The sequence below is a fragment of the Eulemur rufifrons genome, chromosome 4 (genome assembly GCF_041146395.1).
Source record: "Eulemur rufifrons isolate Redbay chromosome 4, OSU_ERuf_1, whole genome shotgun sequence".
Lineage (NCBI taxonomy): Eukaryota > Metazoa > Chordata > Mammalia > Primates > Lemuridae > Eulemur > Eulemur rufifrons.
In genome coordinates, this window is record NC_090986.1 from 27,137,909 (window position 1) to 27,151,967 (window position 14,059).

The 14,059-nt window shown below is 41.1% G+C and overlaps 1 protein-coding gene across 1 annotated transcript in view; it reads right to left on the reverse strand.

Moving 5' to 3' along the window:
* The window catches only part of GPC6 (glypican 6), a 1,073,132-nt gene extending 1,059,337 nt beyond the window's left edge, over positions 1 to 13,795 (reverse strand). The window contains exon 1 of the mRNA XM_069467100.1: positions 13,378 to 13,795. Within this exon, the coding sequence (XP_069323201.1) occupies positions 13,378 to 13,537 (160 nt within the window). The 5' untranslated portion in view covers positions 13,538 to 13,795. The remainder of the gene's footprint in view (positions 1 to 13,377) is intronic.
* Positions 13,796 to 14,059: the final 264 nt, after the last annotated feature.

Here is a 14,059-nt window from a genome sequence, read left to right on the forward strand (position 1 = left end):
AAGTTATACGCATGAAGAAGAGAGGTGCAATGTGTGTATATGATCAACTTTGGGGACAAAAATGGTGGCAGTTCACAACTTCCTAAAGGTTCTTCCAAAAGCTTGTAAAACAAGTGATTTCCTGGAGTGAGGCAAGATGACTCATCTGCATGGCTGTTTTTGTCTTACCTCTGCTTGTTACCGCTGGAAAGTGGAAATATGAAGCATTGCTGGGACCTAAGTGAAATCAAAAGACATACTATTTCTCTAATTTTTAAAATGGAAAAACCTCCAATTCCACAAGTGTTCTTCAGTTATGTTTAACGTTTTTTTTTTTTTTCCCCAAAAGTCCACAAGACTGAAATACCAACCTCCTTCAACAGACTAAACCTTAATTTAAAGGCCTTCAAGTTCACTGTGTAGGGGGCTCGTGGCTGCCTAACCGTGACCAACAGAGGACAAAACACTCAAAACAACAGAAAAGGTAGACTGGATATAATCCTGAAAGTTAAAGGTGTTGTTTTCAGATAGACACGGCAATTTTCAGGATTAAAATGAATCGATTTAAGGCATAAGGAGTTTTAGAGGCTTCACAAGGTTCCATTATTTTTTTCCCTGATGTGATATTACCAAATGGGGCCACTATTAATGGTGAAAATACACCCTCAGTCATCTCAGTTCCCCGATGGGTGATAATATAGGACAGACAGCCCAATAAGGTGGCAGATTTATGGCACTGATAACACTTTCTATTTATCTGAGATTTGTTTCCGTTCTTCACATCTCCCATGCCAGTGAATAGGTCCTGGGATATGGTGTCAGTACAATGTCTGTAAAAAATGATTCTTTCAGGGAGGGGAAAAAAAGAACAGTGCTTTCAATGTTCAGTATCCTTTACATCTGCTGCTCAGCTGGAAACACTGTTAAAAGGCCATTAGAACCTTAAGGTAACAGACCTCGAATGCTCTGAAAGCCATGCAGCAATTTGCTGTTTGTGTTAGGAGTATCAGCTCCAGCCACTTCCTTTTCATGGGCTGAAAACAGCTTCTGTCATGAGCCGTGAAAATCAATTCCACAGTAACCAGGCTGAAATGTGGTTTAAGGTGGCGCACCTACAGGCTGGCACTGTGCAGCAGAGCCTCCTTCTGGGCATCCACTGCACCTTCCAGAAGTCCCAGGCATCGCCTCCCCAGCAATGCCTGGGAGGTAATGAGCAGCACAGCACTTTCCAGGAACCTTCAGGCTTCTCTCTGAGGACTCTGGTTCTCTCTAATGCTTAATTAGGTTAAAATCGAAATTGTCACCCTGAATGAAGATAGCTGTAGGAAACGTCGAACTGGGAAAAGCCTGTTCTTGCTTATTTGTATTCCAGCTTTCCATCTTTCCCGATTATAGTAATTGTGAAAGAAGCTCATGTTTTCCAAATAATACTGTTTCAAGGCCTTGTAAAATATATTTTTAATCTTTTTTTCCTTCAAAGATAAGGTTATACTTTTGAAAATAATTTCAGAGGAATAGCAACAGTTTTGTCAGGAGTGATACTTTTTAAACTAATGGTTGGAAAGATTAAAATTCATTTTGAGATATGTTATAGGTTTTTCAGTAATAGGAAATTGTTATTCCAGTTATAAAATGCAACCTTGGTCACCACATAGAATTAAGATGATTCTAACCTATATATACGTAGTCTACCCTTCGTTAAACTGAAAACCTTTGTGTAATCTGCTAAGCATGTTCTGAGCAAGAACAAATTGCCATTCCTAAATCACAGCAATCATCTTATGTTTATGCAAGTAACTTCTTATAAAATTAAATTATCTTAACATCAATAACCCAGGCTAAGAAACTGATTCAAACTTAATTTGTTAAATTTTTTGTTAACAATAAAATGGAAAAAGTATAACTCATGGTTTTTATTGTGAATATCTGATGCACCTAACTTGTTTTAACTAGAATTTAAATGTGATTATATATATTTCTTATTAAAACAGAAAAATATGGGTTTGTACAATTTTTATGTCTACTGTACAAAATACATAAAGAAGCCCTCTAAGTGATTCTAAGAAATTTCCCAGTTATATTTTTAAAGAAGGGAAGATGGTAATTGAAAAGAGATTATTCATAATAGGTATGTTGTTGCTGACATATGATTTGCCATTTGCAAGGTATTTTATATTCAACTGAAACTGACCTTTTATGAGAGCCATGTGGTAATATAAGTGAAATGAATATATTTTTTATTGCAGTCATATAAAAAGATTGGCCTAAGCTCTTAACATAATACTTGACCTGGTGTCTAATACCCCTAAGTCTGTGAAAGAATATTGAATAAGATACCATATAATCAAATAAGTAGTGAAAGCATAATAAAAGCATTTCACGCATTAGCACTTGATAATGTAAAAGTAACAGTAAACTAAGTTTTCCAAGTTCAAGGCAAATATATAGCTGGAGGAGACTCTGTAATAGATCACCACATAGGAATGTCCAGCAATCCTACATTTCCAGATTGTTAATACTTTAGAATTACAAATTCCTGTTTTCAAAATAGAGCTCCTAAACGCTTTAAAAACATTTGGTAGGCAAACAGAAAACAGAAGTCACAGACAAAATCTTGATTTGTTTATTGGTTGATTTTTACTGTAGCTTGTAGGATCATCTAAAAATGGTTCCAAAAACTCTGGCTTCTAAAATCAGTTCATTGGTACAAACATCTCTTTAGAGGAATATGAATCTTATAAGGGAACTGCAAAAGATACTACAATGGTTTTTGTTTTACAGGTTAGTTTCCAGCAGTTGTTTCTTTTATAATAAATGATTACATTGTACTTAAAGAAAACTTTTGCTAAACCTTTTGCTGTAAAAAAAGGAAATAAATTATCAGCAATTTTAAATTGTACAGTTTTTTTAAGTTTTAAAAACTCCCAATCATTGAGATTTAGGAAAAAAAAAATAGGATAAGCAAACAGCTAAAAGACATTTTTTTTTTTTCAGGACAAAGTTCAGGCCTGTCATTTTAAAATACCTATATTTGTGCATGGTGGCTTTTTTCAAGTTTACTTCACAAGTACTATTGACTCTGAGCTATTCTCACCTATTAAGAAAATAGTAAGAGAAAGTTATTCATCTTTTCTTAGAAGACCTCAAAGTGTTTCCTTTGCAAAGAAATAGTTGCCTCAACTTCACTGCAACCTTAAGAGGAAATGTCTCTAGCTCCTTGAAATTCAACCTAGGAGCACTGGCCCCTGCTCATCTCAGCAGTCCTGGGGGCACAAAGAGAGGAAACCAATTTCTTGAGAAACCTAAGAGCTATAATACGGAGCATACATGCCGCCAGGAAAGCCTACAGAATGCAGAAGTGTGTGTACCCAGAATGTGTTATGCTATTCCTCTAATTAAATGTGTACAAAATGAAGAGTGACCAACTCTAAATGTAGTCACCTTGCATAAGAGTCGAAAGGTCCGGAAAAAATGGCTAGATCTGCACTGGGAAGGCTAGTGTAGGAAAAACACCTCATAGAGGAGGTAGCAGGGTAGAATTAATTGCTTTTGACCAGAAATCTTCCAAAAAGGACAAAAACTAACAAGACTCATAGGTACCCACAGAAAGCATACCATAGCAGCAAATAAAAATAGGGATCTTACAATGAAAGAAACTTTAAATGCTGTTGTCCATGTCCCCTTTAAAGCAATGTGGAGGTCCCAACATGGCTGGCCCCTTTTGTCCCTGCCAGAGGTAGTATGGACTGCCCGGGTCCAACTCTGCTCTTCTCCCTGGTGATCCTAGTGGCCCATGTAAACTTTTAAAGGAAATCTGGGGAGATCAGTGGTGCAGTTTGTAGCAGTAACATACTTTCTGGGTGGAGATTCTTATCTTACCCAAGATCAAGGTGAAAAACAACACAAAACCATTACTCAAGATCTGACAGTCCACCCTGACAGAAACCTGTATTTAAAACCACATTAAGGCCGGGCGCGGTGGCTCACGCCTGTAATCCTAGCTCTCTGGGAGGCCGAGATGGGCGGATCGTTTGAGCTCAGGAGTTCGAGACCAGCCTGAGCAAGAGCGAGACCCCATCTCTACTAAAAATAGAAAGAAATTATATGGACAGCTAAAAATATATATAGAAAAAATTAGCCGGGCATGGTGGTGCATGTCTGTAGTCCCAGCTACTGGGGAGGCTGAGACAGGAGGATCGCTTGAGCCCAGGAGTTTGAGGTTGCTGTGAGCTAGGCTGACGCCATGGCACTCACTCTAGCCTGGGCAACAGAGTGAGACTCTGTCTCAAAAAAAAAAAAAAAAAAAAATCACATTAAAAGGCACACAAACCGAGGCCCCAGAAACTCAAAGTATGGTTCATGGACCAATTTCATTAACATCACCTGGAAACTTGTTAGAAATGCAAATTATAGGCCCCACCCTGGATCTACTCAATCAGAAACTCTGGGGCTAGAGCCCAGCCATTCGCGTTTTGTGAGCCCTCCAGTGACTCTGAGGCATGGTAAAGTTTATGAAGCACTCGCTGCTCTAGGTCACTTGTTCTCAACCCTGGAAGCATACCATCAAAATTACTGCAAGTAATTATGAAAGAATGGAAAACAGTAAGGGAGAGAGGGAGGGAAGAAGAAAGAACTATGCCCCTTCTCAAATCATTTAAATCAGACTGAGTACTTGGCACTCAAGTACAGGTATTTTTTCAAATATTCCATATTACAGCCTGACATGACCCTGGCTTGTTAGTTGCTTGAAATAGGTCATGGCAGAAATGGGCAAATGCTACGTATCATGGCTCCTCCGCCCCTCTCATCCCCCACCCCTCCCCAGGCCAGTTGTTTAACATTTATCAATTCAACACCGTCCAGGGTGAGCAACAATGCCAAATACATAATTAATTCAGATAGTCTGGGTAATTTCTCTAAATTTCTCCATTACTACTCAATTCCTTGGAATTCTTATTAAGATGATGAAGATTAACCAGGCAAATTCAGTGGCCATTGGCTCCTGCCTCTGCATATAACTATGACAGGTCCAGCTCAAGGACCATGTCCCTTTCCCTTCCCTTCCACGCAGGAGTAGAGGAAGACATTCTGGAATAAGAAGGGTGGGCACATGTGCTGGGGGACTTCTGAAAGTGGTCTGCCTCATCAATGAAGAGCCATGCATGGGAGGGACCAGTCCTTTTCTCTGCCTCTGGACATCACTATGAGACTTTGACTCCTGGTACTCTAGCAGTCATCTTGTGTCCATTTGGAGGTGATTTAGTGGAAGGAGGATTTAACAGCCAAAAGATGGAGAGAATCTGGCACCCTGGTGATACTGTAAACTCACTGCTTTCTCACTTCTAGAACCGCCCTGTGTTGAGACTTCTTGTAATTTGAAATAACGGCTTTCCCTGATTGTGTAAGCCAGTTGAGTCAGGATTTTCTGTGACCAGCTGCCAAAAGTATCTTAACTGACACAGGCTATTTGAGGCAAGAGTTTCAACAACTCATCCTCTTTAAACTCTCATTGGAACTTCTAAGTCAAGGAGTCAAGTTTTTAAGATTTTTAATTTCTCTTTTTAATTTCGCCTCTTCCTTCTCTGATGGCCTTATTCACCCCTTCTTCACTCCTCTCATCTTCCGCTGGGCCCTTAGCGTCTCCTGCTTACGTACATATCTGAAACTTAAGTATCTCTTGGCTGTCCTCCTTCCCTCCCCTGGGCCTAGAATGATTGTCTCTCTAATCCATGCTGTTACGGTGCTTGCCCAACCCAAAACAATACTTCTATTATGTCACTTCACTGCCAAGAACCTGGGAGGAGGACCTCCTTCCGGTCACATAAAGCCTAGGATTTTCAAGGCCCTCCAAAAATCCAATCCCACTCTGTCTGTTCAATATTATTTCCCACAAATTCTTAAATCTCTTTCTGCACCGTTCTCCACACACCCTATCCTGCACACGTATTTAACTCCACCCTGACTGCCGCCTTCTTTCACCATCCTTTGTCAAATGCTGCCCATCCTTCAGACCTCCAATTAAATTTTCCACTTCCGTTCAGTTTCATTCTCTGATTTTTGTCATTACAGTCAGTAATGATATTTGGTACTTAAGCCACTGATGGCATCATTTAATTAATTCTCCATTATGGTGAAAACTTTAAGTTTTGTTTTTTTTTTTTTTTTACACTGCCACAGCACAAAGAACTGTGACTTGAATTTTATAATGAGCATAGCTGATTACATGTATTTTGATAACTCTACCTTCTCTGAGAGTTAACAATTCATTCGACCCCATTGGAGAAATCCCTTTTTCTCAGCCATATAGATATTCTTAACAGTTCTCAGCTGGTTTAATGATATTGAGGTTTGTCTCCACTAAAAAGCACACATAAACTATGCCAAAGTATTTACATTACTTTGGTAACTCAATTAACATTTCTGGGACACTTCATCTCTCCTCTATTCTCTCTCTCTGTCTCTCTCTCACACATACACACACGAATCCCTATTCATTGTCAGTCACATAGTACATGCTAAATAAATATTTCTGACTGATTAGTGGCCCTTTTGGTGAGATCCATTTCACCTTCTAAGTATTTCTAAAATCTTTCTTTCCCTTTCACCACTCTCATCCAAGCCAGCATCTCCTCCTCTTCCTGTATCTGCTTTTGCTCCTCTGAATCCCTTCTCCACAGAACAACCAAAGTAACATTTCAAAACCACATCCAGTCCTGATTAAAACACTTCTTCAACAACTCCTCACTGCTCTCGGGCTAAAGGCCAAAGTCCTTGTATTGAGTTCCAGGGATTTCAGGGCTGATCAAGGAAAAAGGCATGACCTCCAGGTGGCAGTAGCACTCAGCGAGCTTTATTTGGAAGACACTTAGGTTGCTAGTGAGGAAAAGTCCCTCAGGGCATGAGCCTTTGTACAGCTAACAAACGATCCACCACCCAAAACAGCAGGAGGTGAAAGAAACCCCCAGGGGAGAGGGCAATGGGAGAAGGGCATTATGCATCTAGGCACTGTTGCTCAGCAACATGGTGGAGAGCCTCTGGGTCAGAGAACTGCGAGGGAGGCAGCAGCTTGGAGTCTGATTGCCCCAGGGTTGGTCTTATTCAGGGCTAGCAGGGCAGATGCAGTTTTGCAGGGTGCAGAAAACAGGCAGGCTCTAAATGGTTACAGACCTGCCTCTCTATTTGTGTTTGAAATAACTGGATGAGTAAAATCTTGAGTTTAGTACTGGTGAGCTTTTAAGTTAAAAGTCCAGGCCTGCTGTGAAAAAGTCAACAACACAGGGCCAAGAGCAGGGGCTATCTCTGGACCATTATGTAAGTCATTAACCTGGCCTTTAGGCTCTGCTTCTCTAGTTTCTCTCACAGTCCTCTCCCCATTCACTGGCCATTCCCCCCAGGGACTGGAACTCTTCTGTTTTCAGGGTGTTCTCATCATACAGGAAATGTGTGCACCTTCCACCCTCCTCCCTCCTACTGAAGAGTACTCATGCTTCAGATCCCATTATTCTTGCTCAAGGAAGCATTTGCAAGACCCTGTGATTAGATCAATTGCTCCTACAAAATGCTTTCACAGTGCCAGGTGCCCTTAGAGCTGTGCATTTATCTCAGCCATAATTAATTAATTATGAACTGTGCCCTTAATGTCTGCTTCCCTGCTGGGATTAAAATCCTCTGGGACTTTATACCCAGCACCTGGCACAGTAACTTACACATAGTAGGTACACAATAAATGTTTATTGCATGAATGAAAAAAATGCCTAAAGAAAAGGGAGACTAGGTTATTAAAATAATAACTCGGATAATGTAAAAATATAGAATCAAACTTCTATTTTTCTTTGTTACTAACTGGCACATTAGTTTGAAAATATTTCTCATCCGAGATTATTAAAAAACTCTTAGATATTTTCATCCAGGATTATTAAAATTTTAAAATCTTTACCCAAGACGTACTACTACGAAAACTTTTATTAACAAATATACTATCCCAGGGAGTCAATAACACTTTCAAATAGTATCATGAAAATGAAATAATACTGGAGAAATCTATGAAAATATTTAAAGTCAAATTATGTACCAGCTAAAGAATTTAACATAGCAAAATTTGTTCTGTAAAGGGATATAAGCACCAAAGTTTAAAGAATATTAAACAGCTGTTTATACTGGCAAGACAACTCTAAATCACCTTACTGGCCTTGCTAGAAGTCTTTTGAGAGACATGAATTTAGAGGGAAAAATCAGACTTTATATTACTTTTGTGGGTTTGAATATGATATAGGTTAAGAGGTTAAACTCATTTTATAAAAACAATTATTTTACTACAATTTTTACCCTAAACTCATTTCTATACAAATCTAGCAATTGCACGTAGGTCATTTTAGTTTAAAACTACTTAATAATAATTGTATTTTATAAGTGTTCATAAATTTCATCCATAATTTTAAAAAATACTACTTTCTTACATGAATCATGGTACAATCTTTATACCACAATATTTTAAAGAATGTAATACTGTACATTTTAAATCAATTTTGATAGTGGCCTACATTTCTACTCACAAGCTATTAAGACGCAAAGCTACAGTTAAAAAGATGTGTTTTATGTAAAAAAGTATATCAGTCAACTCAAATGAACTCTTGTTCCCAATGATGACATATTATCCTCTAATTAAATCAGCTAACATAATTCTGTTTGCAAGGATCACTCTAAAATTAATTCCCAAATCAAGAGTTTTAACAAGTGGTACTTCTAATAGACCAAAATTTAGATTGCTTTGATACCTGGAATTAATGTGATTCTTTTAGAAATCTGGTGACTTGCCAAATCATAAAAAAAAAAAAAAAAAAAAAAAATTTGAAGTTCATCTAATTCATTTATACCTTACACTGTTCTGTTCTTCAAAAAATCTTTTTAAAGAAATCAGCCAATTAAACAGAGGACAAAGAAATCAGAAATCTTTGAAGCAGGCAGATAAACAGAAATTAAAACAATTTATCCCAAACTAGGATATTTAATATAGCTGTAAAGACTAAGACTTACCAAACACTGGTTTTCCATTTATGTTAATGAGATATCTACATGCAGACTGAAAAAAAGATTTGTGTTAATGGCAAATGTGTTAAATAAGTTGGTTTGCTGGAAAAGTAGAAAGAAGGACAGGCTTCCAAAAAAGAAAGGCCTGTGGGACAAAGGTCGGGGAAAATAAGGCATTATGTAATTTAAAGCCAATAAAGAAGGACTAAAAATACTGCTAGAACATCAGTGGAACAGGAAGGAATTTTCTTTTGGTACTATAGATTTTGAGGTAAATATTTGATAAATTGATATCAAAAACATGGGAAAGAGTTTAATGCTGTCTTCATATCCAGCTGTAACCCTACTCTCAAAATAATTGAGAAAAGTATTGAAAGAAACCACATATATTTTAGTTTCTGTGTTTTATATAACTGCATCTTTGCAATAAATGATGAAAATGCATAAATACATGACAAGTCAGTGGTGGTAGCTGCCCAACTTCTCCAAATTCAAAGTGATTTTGAGAAACTGTAGATGTTGAAAGAAAATAGAAAAGTATTCTATTTTTGTTATTTCATGAACAACGGTGAGGAATACATACATGCATATGGTAATTAACAGCACCAGGCTATATCTGATGGAAAAGGAATAGATTTTGCATACATTTACTCAAAACATGCTGAATGCTTAATACTGTAAGTAGTGGGCCAGGTTAGGTCTATGGACTGTGGAGTCAGAATGCTTAGGTTTGAATTTCAGCCTAATCACATACTAGTTGCGTCACCTTTTGGCAAGTTAATTAAAGTCTCTATTGCTCAGTCTTTTCATCTATAAAATGGGGATAATGTTAGTTATCTACTAAGTTATTAGAGGATTCAGTAAGATAATGTTTTAAAGGTAATGTTTTTAAACAGGTTATGGGCACATAATTTCTATATTCAAGCGTGTTAAGTTACATTAGATACATAATGAAAACATGATTATGTCAGCCAATAAGTCACTATTAACTCCCCGAAGTATTGTAATTAATGATCCCAGAAAGGCTCAAGGCATAAAATAGTGGCAGAGTAAGCCTGAAACAACATTCTCTGAATTTCCCAGACGTTTAAGCAGGTGCTATTTTCAGTTGTGGAGTTTCTCTGGAAGTTTAGACCATCAAGATGAGTAGGAGTGGAAAATGACGTAATATTTACTGATGTGTGACGAAAGACTCAAATGTTTCATACTGATCTTTAATTAGAACAACTGTCCTAACAAAGAACCTGATGATCCACTGCTCAACATCTTCCCAGAGATAGAACAGAGAAAAATAAGCAAGCACCTTGTGAAGGCTTTTGTCTGGATATCTGAAAACATTTCTATACCACAAGAATTACTAAATATTAGAATGGATTGCTGGGAAGGGCTCAAGAATCTACTCCTTTGGAAGTTTTTCAAACAAGGATAGATAGAGTCTATCTGATCTCCTTGCGATGGTTTAAAATCAGGGCTGAGTGAAGATTAATGGTGAAAACTGGCCCTTGAAGGCTTCCTCCTTCCCAAACACTCTCTGAGAGTATAACTTTATATATTACCTATCACAATCCCTCATCTGTTGATTTTGAAGAACTCTCCTCTATCCTAGAATAGAAAAGGGCAACACTATTTTACAATTGTGAGTTCTGAGTAAAACTTTAATAATGTCATGATGAAACATAATGTCAGTATTACTTCTCAGTTATTTTACTAGGCAAACTACCTGCAAATATTTTTCAATTAGAAACAGTTCCCATGAACCTGAAGTCTGAAGAGGAAATCTTTTAACTTCATGTTCCCTGGCAGACTGATGACATATGCCATTTCTCAAGCAAACCATTAGGTGTCCAAACAAGACAAAGGACAAAAAGAAGTTTAAAGAAAAGATAACCACCATAGCAACTCTTACCTATACTAGATAATTAAATGTAAACAGTATCAAGAACTAGGCAGGAGAGAAAGAATGTGCTCATTTAATAACAGGACATATTTCCTAAGTGATTATTCTAACAGCAATAGGCAGCATTAAGTAAAGTTTACTTTGGTTGGGGAGGTGGTCAGTATATCCTTAAAAACACAATTTTCTTTTAATTCATTATTTTCCTATCAAATGTGTCCCTGACCCCTTGGTGACCTGTATCGTGATTAAGTCCACCAACTCAAAGGACACCAGGCTTAAGGCAAAGCCACAGTGTGCCCTTAGTCCTGGAAAGTAGGAGAGTTAAAAGTGCACACATTTAGAAATTCATAGCTAATAAGCAAATACTGCAAATGTAAAAGGGTGGGATTGAAGACAAAAAGCAAAAACAAAACAAGACCTCTGTAGTTAAAAATCCACTAAAGGATTTACGGGGAAAGTTCTCAACAAAGTAAATAATGACTACAGACATGATTTAAGACTGAAAATCTTCACTTTGATATTAAGGAGATTTGCATCGTGCTAAGGATGAACTTTAGTCCCGTGAAAGTCCCATTATCCACTAGAGAATACTGAAGCAATTTAAAAATACTTAACTATTTTCTTCTTTTAGATATCTTATCTGAAATCGTGTTGGGAAATATCTGTGTGTTTAAAAGATACAGTTAGAAAAAGCCCAGATTAAAGGAGAAAAAGTTCCTAGAAGAAGTGATCCATACTATAAACCTTTTAAAAGTTGAATTCCCTGAGATTTGGGGAGGGAAAGAAAAAGCAAAGCTGATCCTTATCAATTAATTAAAAAGAATGAAATAACAGTAGACAAAGGAGAGTTAAGAAACTCAAGGAGCTGTGGCAGCAGTTGCTCTCCATTCATTGATTAACAAATTAAGGAGTTCTGGAAAAGAAGGAAGAAGTGACAGGGATAGAAAAGTAGGCTTATAATTCACCACAGGTTCCGCGTTAGACCCAGCAGAGGGGATGTCTGGGTCTGAACTGAAAAAGGCTCCCTCTACATAATGCGCCGCGCTGTTTGAGTGATATGTGAGCTTTTTTTTTTTTTTTTTTTTTTTGGCAATGCCCAAATTTTTATAAATGTTTTAATTTCCATGTAAGTTAAAACCTCTCACTTCTAGAGTTTGGAGATCAACCATAATAAAAGAGCAATACCACAACGTCCCAAAACTATGATGTTTTAAGATAGCTGCAAAATGCTTTTCATCCATCGACCAGTTTCTCTGGCAAAAAGCAGAGGAGGATGGAAATTCAGCGCTTTGACTTGACCATCTGAGGTCACTACGGACTTCAGCCGCCCGGTTTGAGCAGCCCGCGCCCTCGCAGCATCTCCTGGCCTCCCCTGGCCTCTCTCAGTTCTGTTCTCTCGCAGCCAAAGGATTATCTCTCCCTGACACGTTTCATTCACAGAGCCCCAGAGAAGCTCGGATTCGGTTGGAGCTAAGAGCCGGAAAACATGCACCCAGACTGCTGCGCAAGTTGTTGGAGACCAAGTGCTACACACACACACGGGCGCCGAGAAAGAGGGTGAGGGCTCTCAAGCTCTTGGTGGAGGAACACTAGTGCCCGGGCAAGCGGGGGACACGGGGTCCCCGGACCCCAAGCCGAATCCCCAACTGAGCCACACGCTTAAGTTCGCTCAGCTCCCGAGAGCCGGCTGCCTAACGAGGCCGCGCTCTGGACCCGGCGCCGCGCCGGGTGGCGGGGTGTCCCCCGAACCAAGAGTGACCAACAGCAATCGGGGAAGCACAGAGGAACCGTAACAGGAAAGCCCGCCCCAAATTTGAAACAAGCAGCCCGTGAACTCCCCAAACCAGCCCTGAAATGCCGACGTCCGGAGACCAGGTCCCCTTCTAGGGTCCCCGCAGCTTTGCCGGCCCCCGGCACGGGCGCTGTGCGCTCTGCCTGTCCGGAGGACAGGGAGAGTGGAGAGAGAGACTGGGGTAGCCCTCCGCGTCTCTCCACCGCCCCTGCCGGCGCGAGGGCGGGAGTGGAGAAGGCGCCACTCAGACTGTGGCGCTGGGCAAACTGCGGTCGCAGTTCTTCCAAGTTTGCCCGAACCAGAGGCGTGGGGTGGGCGCCCCGCTCTGGTATCTGCCCGCTCCATGCGGCCACCCCCGAGTGTCCCGGGCTTCCCGGTCCGCCTGGCCTGAGCTGAGCCCTCAACTCAGGGGGCAGAAGGGCGCGAGAACAGAGGGAGGGAGGGAGGGAGAAGGGTGCTCCCGCGTGTGCACACAATGAGGCAGCGGAGACGCACACCTTCCCCCGCTGGGGAAGCCGAAGGAGCATCCGCCGCCCGGCGCGGAAACGCGGCGTCCCGTAGAGCCTTAGCAGAAAGTGAACACCAAGTCAGCAACAGGGGGAATGCAGGGGGCGGCGGGCGGCCAGGGGGACGTGCGGCTGCCGAGGGCTGCAGCCTGCTCCGGCCGCGCGCCCGCGCTTACCTGCGATCTCCTGGTAGGGGATGTCCGCCAGGCTGAATCCCTTGGCACCGTATGCCTGGCGGACCTCGCCGCAGCTCCGAGCCTTCACATCCGCCCCAGCCGGGAGGGACAGCAGCAGCCCCGAGAGGGGAAGAATCACAGCCCCGATCCAAGAAGGCATGGTGCAACATGCAAATCCAGCTCTGTAAACCCCAGGGCCGGTGCGCTCTTCACCTTGCCCCTCAAGCCGAAAGCCCGCCAGAGGCAGCGGCGCGCTCCTTGCCGCTGCCCAGCGTCACCCCCTTCCGCCAGCCGAGGGGACGAGCAGCGCAGCCCTCTGGACTGCGCTCAGCAAACTTTTATAAGCCAGATGGAGGGTGGCAAGCCAACCAGGGCTGGCTGGGAAAGCAGCTGCCTTGCTCCGCTAGTCCTCCAGCTCGAAAAATGTGCGATAAAAACCAGAAGGAAGAGAAGGAAAAGAAATGTTTAAAAAAACATCACGGGGGTTCAGAGCTGCGATCCGAGTTCCGAGCCGCAGAATCCTGGAGCGCTGCGAGCTCGGCTCGCCGGAGTGTGCAGCGAAGGTGGGAACGCACGCCGGCTCTCCCGGGAGGGAGGTGGACAGGCGAGAGCGAGTGTGTGTGCGCGCGTGTGTATGTTGGTGTAAGCGCGAGGTTCTCGGGGACGTGTGTGCGTGGAGGTA